This window comes from Haliotis asinina, chromosome 11 (genome assembly GCF_037392515.1).
Source record: "Haliotis asinina isolate JCU_RB_2024 chromosome 11, JCU_Hal_asi_v2, whole genome shotgun sequence".
Taxonomy (NCBI): domain Eukaryota; kingdom Metazoa; phylum Mollusca; class Gastropoda; order Lepetellida; family Haliotidae; genus Haliotis; species Haliotis asinina.
In genome coordinates, this window is record NC_090290.1 from 48,584,557 (window position 1) to 48,606,709 (window position 22,153).

At 40.6% G+C, this 22,153-nt stretch overlaps 1 protein-coding gene across 3 annotated transcripts in view; it reads right to left on the bottom strand.

Moving 5' to 3' along the window:
• The window catches only part of LOC137256114 (formin-like protein), a 111,581-nt gene extending 89,428 nt beyond the window's left edge, over window positions 1–22,153 (bottom strand). The window contains exon 1 of one of the 3 annotated variants that reach the window (XM_067793817.1): window positions 22,103–22,153. In XM_067793817.1, the coding sequence (XP_067649918.1) occupies window positions 22,103–22,149 (47 nt within the window). In that variant the 5' untranslated portion in view covers window positions 22,150–22,153. Of the gene's footprint in view, window positions 1–1,460; window positions 1,648–5,736; window positions 6,005–22,102 lie in introns of those variants that run through there. The other 2 variants (XM_067793815.1, XM_067793816.1) reach the window with 2 other exon arrangements.

Here is a 22,153-nt window from a genome sequence, read left to right on the forward strand (position 1 = left end):
GTGTAGGCAAAATGCAAACATATCATTACTCGAGTACACGGTCAGTTCAGTTTTTAAATGTTAACACAGGGATAAAAGATATTATCCTAATATTTTATAGCCTATACAAATCAACTTGTACCTATATGGAGCCAGTCTTTCGGAACATGATACAAATTAAACCAAAAGAGGTTATCGCACTTGGCAAGTCTAAGCTGCTTCACTGGAAAAGAAGAGTATCTCAGGGTACCTTTTATTCTTTTGATATTTTATTTAGATTCATTTTCAACTGTTCGGCTATATATTATCAATTCAGAGGCTGATGGTAGTCTCCCATAGCTGTAAAATATATGTTAACAAACTTCAACAATCAACACACTCACCAGTCTAATAAAATAAGAACGCTGACCCCTTGCACTATTGACATTTAAAGATTGAAATAAATATATATTCTGAATATAATTCCTCATTGAAGTCGTACTATCGTGTTCCAAAAGAATTACCAGTTTCAGAACACGCGTTATGCATCCACGATATCAGCTTTCTGTTTGATTTGAACACAGTTCAGTTCAACGCCTGTATATTGACCCAGGCAACAAAAAAACTGTAAGAGGTCAATCGAGGACCGGGCACATGGGCTGTGTAACAGGTAACAAATTTGCGTGGCATTTGACTTTAGGCGTCGTCGACTGTGTGAGTCAAATCCTATCAATTTAACTATATCCTCGCGCCGTCCCCCTTTTCTCGAACATACAGCCGTGACTGTGTCGTACTGTATTGTGGGTGTGTATTGAATAGTGTCCAGTGTCACTGTGTGAGATGTGTATGTTTGTAAACATTATGCATTAGCTAAATTTGTGAGGCCCTGTCATAGTGTACATGCGATATTAAACAGAATTATATACACATACAGAGCTTGTCCACTGATACTGAATACACACAAAAAATACATAGTAAAAATGAATATTCAGAATATATTATTGAAATGAATAGGATATTCTGTACACATGAGCTACATATAAAATTGTGAAAAGAGGTTCATTTGGATAGAAATTTAAAAATTCATACAGTACATCTGTGGACGGTTGGTGCATTAAATCAATAGAGTTTTGTAAAATAACAACTTGCCTTTACAGACAGTTTCTTACTCAGGCTAAATAAACAAAGGAGGGGTAACCTACATTAGACAGAGATTTCTCATTCTCTTAATATACCCGCATATCACACATATATACATCTATCATTCAGATTCAGTTACTGAGACATTCCTTCACTAGCATCAATATCTGAAAGAGAGGGTAATATGATACGCTTAGAATATTCCGAGGTTAAAGTATGGTTTGGGATACATATCGCTTCCTGCTCCGATATATGGCGTACATGTACTCGATCAGGAACAGACCGGATACAGGAAGATCTCTACATTAACCTGCCATGTATACGTGGTAAGAATACTTAAGTATAAGTTACAAAATACCTACATATCGAAATGCATATCCGACCGTTCCTTCACGCTGTAGTCGCTGTACATGTTGTCGAATTCATCACTGTCGGATACAGTGTGGGAGAAACTCCGACCTTTCCTCAATGTTTGAGTAGGCCGGCCTATTTTGCATTTGGAGGCCTATTTGTGTTGTGAAGTTTTTAAAATGGGAACATAGTCGGCTGAAAACCTTCAAAATACTTCCCTTTTCCCTCGGCGTTGCCGTGCGCCCACAGTCGTGTATCGGCGTGAAAGAGGGCTTTATGTGTCGCCCGTAGCATACAGGCTGGGAAGTTCTCAGTGCGCGTGGGGAGAGCCTCGCGAAACCCGACCCCTCGCGCATGCAGTATCTATGCCTCACTCATTTGTATGGAATCAACAGAATCTCATCTAGCGGACACATCAACCGTCAGCGCTGCTTTAAAGGTGCATGACCTACATATGATATAGATGTGTATTTCGAGGGATTTTGGAATAATCTGTTGATTTATAACAGTGCTTTTCAGAATTTTAGAATAATCTGTTGATTTATAAGTGTTTTTTAGGATTTTAGAATAATCTATATTGGATTTAGAATGCTTAATAAAATGCATGTCTTTCTGTGTGCCTGTTTTGACCTTTATTCCATGGCCCTTTTGAATTCCGGTTGTTCTGTCGTGTACGCGTAGTGAGTGAGTATATATATATTTACCAGCAATGTCATGTCAAGGGACACCAGAAATGGGTTTGACATGTCGCGAACAGCGAGGTGACTTCCTATAATTACCATAGCTACTGTTACTACTGCTAGCACTGCTTCTACTATTGCTGCTAAACTGGCCTAATTAACCTACTACCACATCTGGTATCAAGACTCATCTCGTCCTTATCTACTGATAGCTGTTTAACGACAATCACGACCCCGACGCAACCACCACCACTTCTACTGCCACTGCCGCTTCTACTACTGTTACTACTACTAGTAGCACTACTACTGCTACCACTGCTTCTGCTACTGCCACTGCCGCTTCTACTACTGTTACTACTACTAGTAGCACTACTACTGCTGCTACTACTACTGCTACAACTGCTGCTGCTACTCCTGCTACCACTGCTTCTGCTACTGCCACTGCCGCTTCTACTACTGTTACTACTACTAGTAGCACTACTACTGCTGCTACTACTACTGCTACAACTGCTGCTGCTACTCCTGCTACCACTGCTTCTGCTACTGCCACTGCCGCTTCTACTATTGTTATTACTACTAGTAGTAGTACTACTGCTGCTAGGGCCTGTCCCTTCTACTACTGTTACTACTACTAGTAGCACTACTACTGCTGCTACTACTACTGCTACAACTGCTGCTGCTACTCCTGCTACCACTGCTTCTGCTACTGCCACTGCCGCTTCTACTATTGTTATTACTACTAGTAGTAGTACTACTGCTGCTAGGGCCTGTCCCTTCTACTACTGTTACTACTACTAGTAGCACTACTACTGCTGCTACTACTACTGCTACAACTGCTGCTGCTACTCCTGCTACCACTGCTTCTGCTAATGCCACTGCCGCTTCTACTACTGTCACTACTACTAGTAGTACTACTGCTGCTGCTACTATTGCTAATGCTACTGCTATTACTGCTGCTGTTACAACAACTACTGCCGCTGCTACTACTACTACTACGTCTACGTCTACTAATAATCTACTGCATACGTCTACTACATACTACTGTTGCCACTAGTTCTACGACTACTGCCACTGCTGCTGCTGCTGCTGCTGCTGCTGCTGATGATGATGATGATGATGCTACTGTTACTACCACTAACACAAATGTGAACCACTCTGGCTGGAGTTATTGCCCCGAACATGTCAAGCGGGTGGACACGCCCTTTTCAGAAGCTTGAATTCCGGAGACGGCCGGTTTCTAACAGTCTTGCTTCCATCTGTTCCCCATGTTTACATGGTGCTGGCTACGCCCATACAGCAACAACATTGTCTACGTCAACTCCATCTCCACCTCCCCCAACACACACAAACACACTCGCAACTTAATGGCGCTATGGATTTACAACACATAACAATGGCTCTAATGATATAAAGGCTTGATAACTGATGTTATCATAACAGTGTGATGGCATAGTGCTCTGCTAGTTATCGGAATAGCATGAAGATATAACACACTTATATTTATCATAGCAGTAGGAAAATCTAACATGTTATTACTCGCCCGTTGAAGATACTGCAGGGTAATATTTTACGTAATATTGCACTAGTGTAATACCGCTTGACGTATGACGTCAAAATGGTTCACAATGCTAATGCCGATGTCGCAATTTTACTAGCCCTTGCTTGACTCGCGGAAAGCTGAGAGTGATCACACTGTAGGGAATTTAGCGGCAGTTTCTGTCAATTTATGTTGGCGAGTAATAAACAGAATACTAAACTCGCTTCCGTGAAATATCATCTTTATTAAACTCGTTAAAGATTTAGTATCAAACTGGTTTTCGCTCGCTTGACACCAAATCATTAACTTGTTTAATAGAATGGTATTACACGGAAGGACGTTTAGTATCCTCTATATATCTCCCAGGAGACATCGTTTTGACAATAGATTTTGTACAATGGCCTGACATTGCCATGACGTCATGAACTTGATGATGTCAAAATGCTATGACATCACTGCACTGCAAGTCTAACGTTCAGACATGGATATTTTTGATTGAATATTGAAGAAGAGTGATTTGGTATGATAAATGGTATCTCACCACGTCCTTTCTGATGTCAAATAAATCAACACTCGTTGATAAAGTGAAAAGGTGTAGCTTTATCAACCTCTGTTGCAATAATTGATGTGAGAAGGCATTTGGATGAGATTCTCTATTTATCATAATCGCGTGGATTTGTAACATACTGATGTACATCTATCTATTGTAACAGCAAGGAGATATAACTCACTGATATCCATTGTACTGGAGGAGCGATGGGTCCCATTCCCCAAATATGTGCAATGTATGAGACCCATTTCTGGTGCCCTTAGCCATGATAATGTTGGAGTATTGCAGAAAACAAAACTCACTCACTGTCGTAATAGACAGGAGATGCAGTTTACAAACATCAATACGAATGGGAAAGTACGTCACAGGCTTTTTAATTTTGAAACTGTTGGTCACATTGTTTTAGTTCTGCTAACACCCTATTCCTTGACGACGACTTTTGTCACGGCTACGTCAACGGTGCATTACAGCTCGACTATGCACACTACAAGCTGTTATGGGAACCAACGTTACGACAGCCGTATCTGCTGCTGTTTTTGTTACAGTTACATCGTTAACATACTATACACCATACAACCAGACACTTTCAGTTTTCTCTTCTATCCTACTTCATAACCTCAACAGCAACGATACCATCTACTCTGAGATACCATGAGAATTGTCCCACAACAACTACTACAATTACTGTTATAGCTACAGCACTCCTACCTCTACAACTTCAGCCACTACTACTACTACTACTACTACTACTACTACTACTACTACTACTACTACTGCTGCTGCTGCTGCTGCTGCTGCTGCTGCTGCTGCTGCTGCTGCTGCTACTGCTACTACTACTACTACTACTACAATGGTAAAATTCATTTCTGGTATTCCGGTAATGACCCTGTCGGGAGAAATTGCTGGAATATGTCTAAAAACGTAGTAAAACCCAACTCACTCATTCATAACTACTACTACTACTACTACTACGACGACGACGACGACGACGACGACAACTAATACTACTGCTGCTGCTTCTCCTACTACTACTATTACGACTACTACTACTACCGCCGCCGCTGCTGCTGCTGCTACTTCTACTACTACTACTACTACTACTACTACTACTACGTGAACAGCAAAACTTCCAATGGATATGTTTATAACATATTGTGATTTTACATCATAATTAGGATGGTCCTACATTGGATGAAGGTATATATAGAATTAACACCTACACAAGCACACATGGACTCCCACCCCTATGAATCCCCTTTGCACCCGTCAACCTGCATGAGTCACAGGTTTAAGTCACATGTGTTACGTCAACAAAGTCCTATAGTGATATCTTGAACAGGTTTTTTCTGTGCGCTCTTATGGCTTTCAAGCTAACTGGGGTCCGTCTTTAAGATAGGGTTTTGTCAACATAACATACAAATTAGAATCTCACCGTCCGATATGTCTTTTAATTCAATGTATCAACAAAAGTCGCCCCGAATTGTAAATCATGACGTGACAGTTTCTATTTACTTTCTCACCTTTTTCGGAAGACTATCCCCTCAGCCATATCGGGTGTTTGGCGTTGTTCCCAGCAACACGGCATCGCAAATTATCCACATGGAAACATCAAATTATAGAGTACCCGTAACACCAAATCATACATCACCCGTTACGGCCTAACGTGCAGTAAATCCCAAATGGCCAGAAACGCATCAGTTGGTTAGGCCAGGGAAGGCCATACCACCGTCAATGGCGTGGTGATATAGAAATGTAAGTCCTTTGGCAACGAGCCAGCGGCGTTATATAGTGGCTTATTTGCCAAGTCTCCCGTTCATATATGGTATACCTGTTTACGACATGACAATAATCGTCTCGACACTAAAGGTGGGCCTGAAAGGCGGAGAACCGTTGGGTCAATATATGTATGTGTAATATGTGGGTGAGTGGTGGAGCAGGTTGCTGTATAGCTGTGTGTCAACAACTGGGGGTCATAAAACATTATTACTACCAATTATAGTAGAGATCTGTGGGGATAATTGGGAAGATGCTTGGTTGCTGTCCATGCTTGGATCATGGCTTCTGTTAACAAGTGATTGAGTACAGGTGTGCGTGCGTGTATGTATATGTGTGTGCGTGCGTGCGTGCGTTAGTGTGTGAGAGTATGTATGTATGTATGTATTTGTGTGTGTATGTATGTATGTATGTATGTATGTATGTATGTATGCTTAGCGCGTGTGTGTGTATGTATGCATGCATGCATATATGTATGTGTGACGTGCGTGCGCGTGTATGTATGTATGTGTGTGTGTGCGCGCGCGCGTGCGTGCGTGTGTGCATGTATAAATGTATGCATGCTTATATCTATGTACAATTGTATATGGATTATATATACTAAGCGATCACAATATCAGGGTCAGGGTAATCGTGCTTGTAAGAGGCGACTAATGGGATCGGATGGTTAGACTCTCTGACTTGGCTGACACGTGTCATCCCATCCAATTTCGCTGATCACCAGATTGTGTGGTCTGGACTTGATTATTTTTATATTGCTCGAATACTGCGGCTTTAAACAACAAACAAACAAAACGACAGTAGAAACGACCTTGTGTTTCTTCTAAGCTCCTCTGGAGGAATAAAAGAGTGTAAAGGGATAAGATATAAAAAATACTGTTTATATTTTTAAGGCAGTTTTACAACTTTAAACAACCGCAGCAAGAATCAGTGAATGAGTTTAGTTTTGAGCCGCCCTTGGCAATATTTCGGCAATATTAGGGCAGGTTACACAGGAATTCATCGGGCTTCACACTTTATATCCATATGGGCAATCGAACCCGGATCTTCGCTTTAACCATTAGGCTTCCCCGCCGCCAGGATCTTCTGACAACAACAAAGTTTAGATTTATGTTGCTGGAGTGAGTGAGTGAGTGAGTCTAGTTTTACGCCGCACCCAGCAATATTCCAGCTATATGGCGGCGGTCTGTAAATAATCGAGTCTGGACCACACAATCCAGTGATCAACAACATGAGCATCGATCTGCGCAACTGGGTACCGATGACATGTGTCAACCAAGTCAGCGAGTCTGACCACCCGATCCCGTTAGTCGCCTCTTACGACAAGCATAGTCGCCTTTTATGGCAAGCATGGGTTGCTGAAGGCCTATTCTACCCCGGGACCTTCACAGGTTTATGTTGCTGGAGAAATAGTTTAGATTTACGCAGCTTTCAGCAATATTCCAGCAATATCACGGCGGGGAAACACCAGAAATGGGCTTCACACACTGCACCTATGTGGGAAATCGAACGCGGGGTTTCAGCGTGTCGAGCTAACGCTTTTACACTAGGCTACCCTACCGCTCGCGCTACATGAGTAAACCTACATCGCCAAAATCTTCCCCAAAATATTTGTTCTATATGAAAATGTACAGGAAGTGAGACTTAAATAAACATAAATAAATATACAGAAACAACAACAACAACAACAAACGTAAAAAAAAAAGAAAGTGAAACAAGAAAACCAAATAAAACCTATTCGTTGTCAACCTTGAACTTGGATAGGTAGACTGACGGAAGTATGCTTTTCTTTAATTGTTTTCATTTCCGGTTGTGGAACAGTGACGCGTGTTCGGTACTCGGATAGCATGTATACATAACTGTACAAGCGTATAATTGGAATCGTATTCCTGCGTCGCTAAATCTGATGGATAATTTAGATAACTGCCCGATTCCGTCAAATGGATTTACGAAGCTGAAGGAAATTAATATTTGTGTCGTGATAGCGCTCGAATATCATATTCCTCACGTATTCCTTAGTAGTATTTGGTTACCAACTTGTGTGATGTTGCCCCTAACCCTTCTAGAACGATCGATCAGAAAAAAACATTTCACTAATAAACTAAATAAGTTCGACTTGTACCCGAGTGAGTTTCGTTTTGACGCCACATTCTGCAATATTGAAACTATACGGGGGCAGTCTGTAAATAGTCGAGTCTTGGCCAAACAATGTGGACAGATCAACAGCATGAGCATCGATGTACGCAAATGTAAACCGATGACATGTACCAAACACGTCAGCGAGCCTGACCACCCGATCCTCTTCGGTTCCTGAAGATCAAATCTAACCCAGATCTTCATGGGATTCAGGAATAAAATATCAATTAAAAGAAATAATAACACGCACGCACGCACGCACGCACACATACACACAAAACGGGATACAGCGAGATATATCAAGCAAGTCTATGAGCCTGAAAACCAGTCTGCTGCCTTTTACGAAACATGAGTTTCTGAAGATTAAAGATCAGTTCAAACCCGAAACTTCACTCGTCGACTTCAACCAGGAATGAGATATATGTACTCAAAAGTATACCCATAGACTTAAGTATATAAGTAGACAAACTGCACGAAAAAGCCACGTTTAAAGCATAAACATTAATTAATGAATTTATTGTATTCCGATGTTTTATGAAATGAAAGAATCATCTGGAAAATTCATGGTCCTTCTGTTTAGCCTGTCGTTTAAAGAAAGAACGGCATCAGAGAGACGAGTTTCCATCCATATGGGTATTGTATGGCGTTTACAGTTATGTCATGACCATAGTTCTGTCATTAGTTGTGCAAACCTGTTAAGATTCCGGCCATTGACAAGTCCCTCAACAAGTTAAAATGTCCATTCTTATAAAGGATTGTTAACATTATATTTTATTAGTAAACATATTTCCAACACATTTATACTTAATTCTATCTCACAAACTATTTAATACAGCCTCAAGGCTATTTTTTGTTATATTTTACCTCATTAGTTGATTTGTGTGAGTAGGGCCGTGCGTACAGTCAATACAATAAGCAGGAAATTTGAGGTTTGTACTTCCATGGGAGCGTTTCATCTTGCCCAGGGGAGTGTTATCATCAGAGTGATCCCCAGCAAATATATGAAACTGAACACGTCCATAATTGAAGGAATGATAATCCAGCTGAAATCAGCTGACGTACTTCTACAACGTTGGATACCAGAATGTAGGACATTTTCCCCCATATGGACAACGTTAAATTGGAATAATACACGAAAATTTTTCCTCACAGAGAACTCGCCGGAAATAACTTCAAAGTTGGCGGAGCAAGTAACGCTCACCCACCTCACACTGAAAATTATAGATTTCGTTTAGCAATTCGGTAAATCATAAAACCGTCTGTGTCTCTTAATTCATCATATCTTGTCAAGTTCACTAAACAATGTCTCAGGTAAGAAAGGATTCAGATCTCTTTTGATGTATACTAAACAGCAAAAGAATCAGATTTCGAAAAAATATCTCTTAAAAGTAAGCGTTCATTTTCATGTCTTCTATTAAATAAATGACAAAAGGTTGCGTTTCTTTCACTGTTCAGTATACAATGAATGAACTGACCGAGTGGCCTCCCATGAGCAGGACCGGACCACCCATAGGGTAGGAAAGGATTAAAAATCATGAACATGTCCTGTCTACGTGGTATTTTGTATTCACAGCCAATCTCCTCTGATGATAAACTGTTACATTTGGCATCCCCTAGCACCAATACTCCGTCTACCCACTGAGCATTGTCCAAAACAGAAACGCTGAAAACATCGTGTCTAAGTGGTATTGTCATGCATGACGAAAATAGGTCCTAGGTCCAAGGTGCATGAATTATAAATTGTATAGCATACCGACAGTACACAAGCCATAAAACCATCCGCACATCAACAGAGTACATTTAAGATAGTAACATGTAAAATTAGTTTTAATTACTGTCAATCAAATATGCAAGACTATTTTATGTCCGTAATTTATGTAACTGAAAAATAATATTTTTTTATATATTGTGGGGAATGTTTAATTTACTTGCGTTAATTATCATATACCCGTGGTTTGGTTTTCCTTGTAGGAATAGCGACAATTATGCATCAGCAATTACTTTGAATTTAAAGTTTAAAGTTAAAAATGAGGAAAATATACTACACACCAAAAGTTTAGTCTCACGAGCGTAAATGTAGCCTCTGTCGACTGTTCTAAACTTAGTTTTGCAACCTGTTTCATGCTGTTTAAAGGTACCGTTTAAATCTGTTATTAACAATCTCGATTTCTTGTCTGTTATCACAACATCTGTGGTAGAACAGATCTTCAGCAACCCATGCTTACCATAAAAGGCTTGTCCTAAGAGGCACGTGTCTTCAGTTCCCAATGGCGCAGATCGCTGCTCATGTTGTTGATCACTGGCTCGCCTGTTCCAGACTCGATTTTTTACGGACCGCCGCCGTATAGCTGGAATATTGCAAAGCGCGGCGTAAACCTAAAAATTAACTCACTGATTTCATACCTGTAATACCTGAACAGGGCCCGCCTAGAGTGAACGTTAGGCGAGTGATTTAATCCTGATACAACGGCGTCTATCACAGGCCAAGTGTCAACTCTGTTGGGACCGATGGCGCTTCCACAATACACAAAAGTCAATGACTCACACATGACGAAATATGTACTGTCAGACTGTCAACACGTACGAAATGTTTGCGACATGTAAGTAACAATCAAAACAGTTGTCAAAATATTTACGTAGTATTTGTGGCAAATAATGCCATGACATTCTTTGTGTACCTTCTTTTGTGCGTCAGTGTAGTCTTAATAGGCTCTTATAACCAACCTACAGGGGCACTGAGATAGTCTAGTGGTTAAGGAGTCCGCTCGTCACACCGAAGACCCGCGTTCGATTCCCCATATGGGTACAATACGTGATGTCCATTTCTGGTGTCCCCGCCGTGACATTGCTAAGAACTGCGTAAAACTCATTCACTCACTAAGATCAATTCATGCCTGGGTTCCGACCCGTGAAGGTCCCGGGATAGAATATGCCTTCAGCAACCCATGCTTGCCATAAAAGGCGACTATGCTCGTCGTAAGAGGTGACTAACCGGATTAGGTGGTCAGACTCGCTGACTTGGTTGACACATGTCAACGGTTCCCAATTGCGCAGATCGATGCTCATGTTGTTGGTCACTGGATTATCTGGTCCATACTCGATTATTTACAGACTGTCGCCATATAGCTGGAATATTGCTGAGTGCAGTGTAATAACTCACCCATACCTGGCTTCCACTTGTCTACCCTACTGGTTTAGTGTTAATTATCCCCTGGCTTCTCCTGTAATCTTATCTCTGATGTTGTTTTACATGTACATTTATAGCTGTCTTCCATTCGTATGATGAAGAAGTAAGAATATACGAGGGTTGGCTGAAAAGTTCTAAGCCTCACTGTGAAAAAATGTTACAAAGTCCACGTTTGTAATTTATTTTTCTACATAGTCCCCTTCCACGTTCACGCACTTTTGCCAGCGATGCTGTAAGGCCCGAATGCCGGTCAGGAAGAAATCTTCTTCAGCTACCCTAAAAAAAATCAGTCACAGCGGAAATGACGTCATCATTACTTGCAAAATGGCGACCGGCGAGTTCCTTTTTCATTTTGGGGAACAGGTGGAAGTCAGAAGGAGCCAAATCAGGTGAATAAGGAGGATGGTCAATGAGTTCAAAGCCACAATCGCGGATTGTTGACATGGCCACCACCGATTTGTGAACAGGCGCATTGTCTTGGTGGAAGAGGACACCTTTAGCGATCATCCCTCGTCGTTTGGCTTTGATTGCTTCTCGCAACTGGTTCAGTAGATCAGCATAATATCTGCCGTTGATAGTTTGACCTTTTTCAAGATAATTAATGAGCAGAATACCCTTGGAATCCCAAAAGACTGATGCCATCACCTTTCCAGCTGAAGGAACAGACTTGGCTTTCTTCGGACCTGGTGAATCAGGATGCTTCCACTGTTTTGACTGTAGTTTTGTTTCTGGTTGAAAGTGATGTATCCAGGTCTCATCCATGGTTACAAATCGTACCACAAAATCATCGGGATCTGCTTCAAAACGACGCAAATTGTCAAGGGACGTCTGGAACCTGACACGTTTCTGTTCTGCTGTCAAGAGCTTTGGCACCCATCTTGCAGAAACTTGTCATTCCTAATTCGTTGGTGATAATATGCTCAACCCTCTCATGAGAGATGCCCACTACACTAGCAATATGTCGAGTAGTCAATCGTCGATCATCCATCAACATATCGAGCACTCACGTGATGTTTTCTGGAGTGGTTGCTGTTGAAGGCCTTCCTGAGCGTGGGTCATCATCAAGGCTTTGTCTGCCACGCTTAAATTCTGCAGCCCTCTTCTTTACTGTGGAAAATGAAGGAGCATCATCCCCTAGAGTGGAGACCATGTCAGCATGTATCTGTGTTGGGGACATCCCTTTCTTTTGCAAGTACTTGATGACTGCCCTGTATTCAGTTTTGTCCATTTCTGATGATTTCAGAGGGTAGGTTTACCAAAAGAGCTGTAGTTGAGATAAAACTATTAGTACGTTTGTAGTTCTTGTGTCTATGATTCACTAAATGATTGTCCTCATTGGTGGCAAACACCTGTCTCTACCTGGTGGGGAAAAACCACTCAGGCTGAGAACTTTTCAGCCAACCCTCTTACTCTTGCCGTCGTGTCCATCCAAGTGAAGCAGTTGACATCTATTCATTCTTGGCTGTAACTAACTGTTTCAAAAAGATTGTTACACACAGCATGAATGCTGAAAGAAGACTGATCTGGTTTTGTTAGCATGAGGACACACCCGTTTCACAGATAAAATATTTGAAAAATATTGAAGACGCGACTCTACAATGATTATTGTTTCTGCTTTGACACTAATGTAAAAAAACAACTGTAAAAGGTAAGGTTGCTCTGGCAGTAAGTTAAACGAATATTTATCCCGTACACTTTAATGTTATGCAAATAACAAATTAAAATATAAACTGCATCTTGCAAAAATACGTACGTAAATAAAAGCATGGACGAAGAACCATTCGAATACCCATATCTTATTAATAAACATATATATGTCCACACCAGAAACAAGTATGCAATATATCCATATAAAGCAGGCATATCTTCAGTTAACAGGGGCGTGTCTAAATGACCTACTGAAATACTTTGACCTATCCGAGGTAAGATATGACCGCTAAATGATGACTAAAGTATACTCACGGACTACCCTTTACCTCGAACCAACCGTTGTTCGATACATCGAGGTTCGACAAATTGGTGATTGTCCGTACTAAATACATGCAGAAGCTAACAGTTCGTTAAAAGTAGAGTAAACCATGGTCATAACGGGCTCGAATGGACCACAAGTTTCAGTTCGGCATAAGCGTAGTTATAAGCATTTCGAATGAAAGATAAGTGGTAGGACAATAACAGTTCGTTAAAACAGAAGTTGACTGTACCTGTAAGGCATTTGGCTCTCGTAATACACTTCAGAATATCGCTACATCTGCGACGGGATTTCCTCTCTAAGAGCTGAAGTACGAGTCTTGTAAGTGTGCTGATGTTTCCGATATATTACCATATTCCATAATGCTGATTGACTGATAAACATTCAAATATAAATCCGAAACCGGAACCAGTTCCTGAAGTAGGAAACTAGGTGACATTACGTCATGGCGAGTTTCACTTTTGCATAGTCATCCCTAACCCTTGGTCTCTGAAAATATATCTTTATTTAAAAAGTAATCACTTTGTGTGTCAGCGAATGACTAATTGAGGATCTCTCCATATCTTTGTCAACCACTGCCTCCTTGCGACCTTTATCTCAGGAATGTGGAGAAAAGATACCGTGAAACCTCCCGGGCATCACATCACAGTAGTAATCGTTCTTTTTCGACGTTCCCATTGTCAAGGTTGGGTCAGCCTGTTTAAGCCTCCTTTCGATTTGACCACGAGGTCACGCATATTGGCTAAGAATGGTCTGTAGTTTTGCGCCCCTCTTAGCAACATCACGGTAGGGTCACCAGAAATGGGAAATAAGCATTGTAACCATGTAGGAAATTATCTCCTTGACCACGAGACTACCCCTCCGCTCGATGTTGGTGGGAGAATCAGATCTTTGGGTGAATCTACCCTTGGTTCACTAACGGCATTGCAGTAAGGGCTGGGTGGAACGGAAAATAATGGTCACTGTAAGACAGTTTTTGGTCATTTGGTTCGTCTAGGAAACACAGTCCCAGATAGTCTTTCGTGTAACCGGCAAGTGCCGCCATCTTTTTTCCGTGTCTACTAAGATATCACATTCGTCAAAAGACATTAAATTCGGTCCAATTTAATAACACATACTTACTGCGTTGAACATATGGCTCAAATTGTACTTTTTTACATCCATGTTTGAGAAAAGGGGCTAGATATACTCATGGAAAAATTTAAAGGTCACATGCAACGTAAAATACAACTTTGGAGATTCTGGTACCTTTCGGTATGCACTTACCGAAACAAATCATAAAAAATGCTAATTCAACCTATAAAGTTGAAAAAAAACGCGATGAAACAAAGCCCGCGAAATCGGAGTTCAAACGTTTCACTAAATTCCCCCCAGCGCTGGGGGGAAAACTGGTTTCAACGGCTGTGCTGCGCTTCGCCCATAACGCATGCGCAGTGAATAGGTTCGCGGAACTTGAAACAGTATGCATGCCCAGCGTCTGAGGTCGTGAGCAGTAGTCTAATCTTGGTTGTGTACACAAACAAGTAAATGATCTACTCGTTACGTAAAAAAAACTTGTTGATTGTGGTAAGCAGTTTCGGTCACAGAGAAAGCTCAGTGTCTGGTTTATTCACACCTATATGTCTGCCTGCCTGTCTGCTAAAGACAACATGCAGTACACAGCTTCAATCATTGACCACGAGTAATTTGAACTTAACACCTATCAGAGTATACGACATAAAGAAAATAAGTTGATTTATGACTCGTGCACCCGAGTCCCGTCTCTGCCACATTATGTAATTAGGCACGTGTGATACACATGACGTTTTTATGTCTGTGGGTTGCAAACAAACTACATTCACTTTTTTCGGATGACTGGATCTGACGGAAACTGGTGCAAACTCTTGTCAGTTTCAAGTCCTGCCTTGTACTTGGACGAATGACAGATTCCAGCCATCGAGCGCAAATTCGGAGAACATGTATTTTCAAAACCCAACATCTCTATATACATTCTTCATGGATAACGACTTGTTTTAGTGTGTATGATTTTGTTTGACAACAGTATATGAATCCATACTGAAACGACGCATCAAGTACACAAAAAGAAGTTGTTATCCATAAAGAATCTTACTTTCTTGTGACTAGCCATACCAGGGAGCCTATATAGAGATTATAGAGTATCCCTGGCCATACTTATAAAATGCCCATGAAACAGATCATCTGTCTGTACACACAATGAACCATCAGCAGATCAGCAAATGAAACAGCCAATCAGAATCCGTCGTTACACTTGAGTGCACATCCAGGTACTAAGACTGGGTTCGGTCTCCCGAGGGCTTCGTTTCGGGGGAAGTAAGCCCAAGTACAAAATATTGCACTTTTGAATCGCGATTGTACGCTTATAATTTTGTCTATTTGTTTTTTTAAAAGCAGCAATGTATATTATATGTCATGAATAAGTGATAAATGTGTTTTAATTACGTTCGATTTTTTGGCTGCATGTGACCTTTAAGGGAACGCATGTTTCTTTGGGCAATTCAATATTTCTGTTTACTAACTACAGCGTCGTGTATTATCGTTTTCGTGAAGAGCAGTTCACTCAAACTCACCATAATGCTTTCCATGCATGTGCACTACATGCTCCTAAAGTTACATGCACTTAGATTTTCACGTGACGTGTATGTGCACTGTCAAACACAACGGTTAAAAACATTGTTAATATGGCGAGACAGTACTTAACTTTGGCACAGAAATGGGAGGCAACTGGCATGGTTAATGGTGGAAGCTCATTAGGACAGGTTGCAGGTTTCACAAGTCTGTTAGCGTGATATCCAGACTTTGGAATCTCTATAGAGCGACTGGTGACGTCAAAATGAGGCGTGGTCGGGGACAGGAAAAGAAAACCACCCCACGGGATGAGCGGACCCTACTCCTTATTGCTCTGCGAGACAGGTTCAAATCCTCCTCCAAAATCAATACGGAATTCAGGCGAAGAACAAACGTCAGAATTTGTTCACATACAATGCGTAATCGTCTTAAATCGGCTGGTCTAAAAAGTCGTAGTCCATTGGCTAGAATCAACATGACTGAGCAACACAAGCGCTTGAGACTGCAGTGGGCACGGAACCGTGGAGGAAGAACCGTACGTCAATGGAGAAACACCATGTTTAGTGATGAGAGCAGGTACACCCTTGACCATAATGACGGTCGAATTCGAGTTTGGAGACGCGTTGGGGAACGTCACAGTGCCTGCACCATTAAACAACATGATCATTTTGGAGGGGCTCTGTTATGGTGTGGGGCGGGTTTCCCTTTAACCACAAAACAGATCTTGTGCGTGTTGATGACAGGATAACAGATGTACGATATCGTGATGAGATCTTGAAGCCGACTATGATCCCTTTTGCGCGTACAGCAGGTCGAATGTTCGAGTTCCAGCATGACAATGCCCGCCCTCACATCGCTCATATTTGTCGGGACAGACTGAGGGCTGCAGGTGTCCGGGTGTTGCAATGGCCGGGTAAAAGTCCTGATCTTAACCCCATCGAACATCTTTGGGATGTTCTTGGCCGCAATGTTCGGGACAGACCTGTTCAACCCAACAGTTTGGATGAACTTTTCGTGGCTCTCCAGGAAGAATGGCGTAGAATTCCGATTGGTACCATCCGTACACTCATTCGCAGCATGCCACGACGATGCCAAGCAGTTCTCCAGAGACATGGGGGACACACCCGATATTGATTTTCATCACTTGACATAAGCCTTTTCATCTGTATGAACTTTTCTCTTACTGTTTCAAAGATTAAAAGACACGGCTATTTCATACGTTCCCTTACATTTTTCCATGAGTATATACTGGCACTTCTCTAAACTGTTGAAAATGCAATCTTCGATATAAAACGGTATTTTTGAGTCGAATTCGAGATAAACTGATAAAGTTATGGCAGGAAGACAGGAACACGAGGAGTGGTCACTCCCCGAAAAGCCCCTTAACGTATGCCGTGGCTCGACCTATTCTGTCACTTCATTTTAAGTCATACAAATGTTATTAGTGTCAGTCTTAGTGCCGTTGATTTGTAGTAAAGTTTCAAGTCGGCATGCTCTTGCTCACTGGCTTCAATTTTCGGTACACAGCGACGAGTCAGTAAGTTTAAACCACTTTCAGAAATATTCCAGCAATATCGCCGCAGGGTACACTAGAAAAGGTACCTTTGTGGGGAATCAAACCCGAGCTGTGCTTTAACCACTAAGTAAGTTTCAAAATAATACTTAGCCCTTCCAAAACTAGACGTCTATCTGATAACAATTTCTTTTGGGGTTCTTAAGAGGCATTTAGCGAAAACCTCTTTCACGTATACGTTTAAATTTCAGAAGGGAAATGTACGTTCTAGTTGGAACGTGTTTGCAAATAATAGTGATGGTTCTATAACTTTAAAATACGTGTTAGGGTGTATCTGAGGTGTGTGAAAATTATGACACATCGCCGATCTGATCTGATCCGTCATTGAAATACTACAGGGCGATGTTTGAGGGTTTCTTTCTCTTTTGTAGCTATTGCTCTAAAAACTTCTGTCACATACACCTTTAACTTTTATGTGGGAGAATATACCATCATTTTAAATGTGTGTGCAAGTAATAGTGATAGTTTCATAATTAAAAACATGTTAGGGTGTATCTGATTTGTAGATAATCCCTGGTGATAGGTATATAGACATATACTATATATGTATAGAGAGCGACGTTCGGGACCTGAGAATATATTCTCGGATATAAAATGGCCGGATTGGCCATAATTTATGCTTAAAGTTACGGGTACCCTAAGATCGTGTTTTCTTTTAGATATTTAGACCCCTAGATTCGGGTATGTAATCCACTATGAATGCTAACATTTTGTGTTGACAATTGGAAACCAAATTCAGCACCGGAGGACTTGTGGTGGTTAATAAAAAGTACAATGTATACATTCTATTTTTTCACAATCGATGACGATTTTTTTTATCCTTCTTTAGGTCGTTTTTCGACTATTTTCTATCAACGGCACACCATTACTTATATCCTTATCGTTTATACGCTGACGTACAAAGGAGAGTGCAGTTGTCCAAATATTTGTTGATTGTATTGTCACACCGATTAAATTGTAGTTTATATATGGTCACAAAAATATTTAAAGCGCTGAATGAAGATTTGAATTCATACCTAAACGTAGCTATGTAATTTCACTTGTTATGAGTGGGAGGAAGAGTTGCCTCCCTTTGTTTTTCTTGCAGTCTGATTCTGGAAGCGCTGAGAACTGGGTCATGTGACATGACTTTTGTTTGAAAAGCTTGTAGCTGCATAATAGGTAAATGGGGCATTGTTACTGAGATATGTGAGGACGTCTTTAGATTTACGCTCATCCGTCAGCCACTACTGACGTGTCAAGACCGATTACTCAAGAAGCCTCGTTTACATTGAACTTTCAACAACTGCCAACAAGCTTCAATCAGTATATGTACAGGATCAAGCCTTTGGTAACATTAAGTTAATATCTAAGATTTGTGACCTAATCGTACGTCATTCATTCAACCTTGTTTAACTTTTATACAATATATGATTGAGCAGTACTGACTCGTTTGTGTTTTATTTTGTCGGTTTAAGTGAGCTCACAAACCTTTTATCACAGCAATTTCTATATCGCAACATATGTGAATCATGTGTTTGCTTGCTTGCTTGTTTGCTTGCTTGCTTGCTTGTTTGATCGTTTGATTGATTGATTGATTGGTTGGATGGTTGGTTGGTTGGTTGATTGACTGATTGATTGACTGATTGGTTGGTTGGTTGTTTGGTTGGTTGTTTGGTTGGTTGGATGGATGGTTGGATGGTTGGTTGGTCTGTTTGCTCGTAACAGTTGGTTTTGGGCCCACTTCGTTCCTGAACTTCCTATATAATCTTCTTTCTGGTGAACGTGTTTCTGTACTTACGATGTCGACAGCTGTGCAGTTTCACTGTAGCCTAAATTCTTTTTAAAATACGTGTTGGATGATAAACTTAACAAGAATCACGTTTCTGGCCATGGCAGTGTTTTCACTGGGTAGCTGTATCATATTCACAGAATTCGGAAAGCGCGCAGGAGTGTGTAGATGAGCAACGTCTTACACCAAGGGCCCCCCCCCCCCCCTCCCCCGAAGTGGACTTCATACTTTGCACCCATGAGGGGAATAGAACCGGGGCCTATATTGTCGAGGCTCTCTTAGCGTTATCATAGTCGTAAGTTAATGTTAATGTATGGCACAACGATGACTATCTTAGCGCTAAGAGAGCTTAGAAATCTAGGCCTATTCTCGAAACGTTCGTAGCCCTAAGAATTCTTAACTTTGATCGTAGTCAATGTGTTAAAGGGGCACTGATGCGGAGCAATTTCCGTGGACTGGTGTAAACTTTTGTTATTGTTTTTCTCCCGTGAGTACCCGGATGATATCCCAGAATTCGTGACTGGTTCGTGACCTCTGCTGCGCAGTCCGTATGCGCAACTGAGAGTTTAATTATAGACAGATCAACTAAGGTCAAGTAATTTTACTTCATTACAAAGGTATTATGAAAACAAATGAAACACTTTGAAGGTTAATCATCTGCCAGTGGTAGAAATGGTAAAAAAACTATTAGGACGGGAAAATAACGAAGCCAATTTACGTCTCTATATTTTGTCTCATAACCCTAATTCGTTTATTGTCATATTTGTATGATTTTGAAATTTAATGAAAGAACACACAGTCTGCTTATACAGACTTATATATAAATTTCTAACATGACAGCAACATTTATACGTTGTATAGAGTGCCAATGTTGATCATATTTCACACACATACGCGATCTAGTGTGTGTTTTCTGTCAAATAGATTCTGCTGAATGCTACAACAAATAAACTAAAACAAAATGCAAATAACGAATGTAAAACAGACTAATTTTATGGAACAATGTCAGGCTACTACCTTGTTCAGTAATATATCCATCAATATCCACATAAAAGAACGATATTCCATTCATCTGCAGCTGGTAAAAAATCCTGCTCTGTGTCATGTGTCTTACAACAGTCTAATTTGCGAAAAAGTAACACATTGGTGAAAACCTGATAAACCTCTCATTGGTCACCCAAGATAGCACACCTGGCAACTAATTGTATGATGTCCGCCATTCTAAGTAATTTAGTTAACCAATAATGAGCAATCAGTCAACGCAATGGTGGTTAATTCTTTGAAGGGAGGATGTTGTTTTTACACTTGCACTTTACGACAGGGTGTAGTCAGTATAGATTTGTACATCTACACACACTGCCTTTTGACAAATCCGCTGTGGAAGATAAAAGTAATTAATCAGTCAGTGTGCTATCGGTTAATCCTTTGATCGATGTTTGTTTTTGTAACTCAGCTGATTAACCCTCTTACATCACTTACATGCACATATTACATAACATACAATACATTTTCCACAACAGACCTTAATTTATAATGTTGAGTATTTACTCCGGACAGGAGAAGTGCCAAATGGGAACCTTTGATGAGTAACCAAAGTGGTGTTACTACTAATTATACCTGCTATAAATTCATTAATTGACCATCCAGTGAATGATGACAAATAACACGTGTAGGTTTACACCATCAAACACGAGTTACAACAAGGAAGATGTAATCTCTGTGTCGCATGCAGCCTGAAAACACTTATGGGCCGAAACTGTTTTGAGGATACCAACGGAACTTCGTTCTATAAGGAATACATACAGGCATTTGCTGTGTACTTGGGTAAATAGGTGTAATAAGTTTGGTTTTTTTACGTAAGATAATTTTCAGATTTCTCTACCAAAGGCAAAGTCATCGTTTGTAGTTTACGAATTCATATAAATTAACTGTGTGTTTTTATTATCATAAATAATAAACCGGGGTAGCAACCACAGCTACCAAAATTTACGTATGATATTTACTATCACAGCTGAACCAACAAAAAAACCATCAAAACTATCTAAATGTAAAGCTTTGCAATCTTTCGGACTGAAACAAATGGCTTACTACGTGCATGTAGATATCATATTTTCACATAACATGATTAAATATCGAGGTTAAAAACACACAAATAGGATCAAATTGGATCAGTCACTATACTATCCAAGCATCCGAAAAAAACTACACTGCCGGGATATTTTGTTACAATCAGACAAGGAATACCATGGATATTTTTAAATAACGTCATGTGATGAGCATCCGGCCTCCTCACTTTTTAGGGTGAAGAAATTCTGCTAATGTGGACAGGAGCCCAGTCCCTTTGTCCGTCACGGTCGAGGGAGCGGGTGCTGACCAATTTGCAGCTTGGTTTCGTAATTAGACCGTTGGCGAGAAACATTATTCGCTCCGCATCAGTGCCCCTTTAATAATAGCTAGCCTGGTTCTTAAGCATCACGGGCGCCCTAACACATCGCCCCTATCTGATATGCAGCAAGTCGGTGAGATTCAAATATTGGATTTATAACTTCGTTGATAAACAAACAAAATTCCCTTTCGAATTAATGTCACTGTGTCGTGGACAGAAGGACGAACCATGTATGTTTAGTGACAATAGATTCATACCAACAACGCGTTGTTAAATACAGATATTTGGAGCTTGAATAGGAATGTATGAAACGTATTCGGATCGTGACATAAATAATTCTTAACCATTAAGCAAATATGGCCCTGATGTAAGAATACATGCAATCGGTTTATTTCCTTATGACAAGGAAACGCATTGGTTGATCTCACTCATAAACAAAACTGAAAAGGAATATTCATCCATGAAAAGAACCATAAAATACAGATAAAATACATAAAATACTCACGAACTATAGCAAATATAAAACGTAGAATCGCCTTGAACAATCGCCATTGTT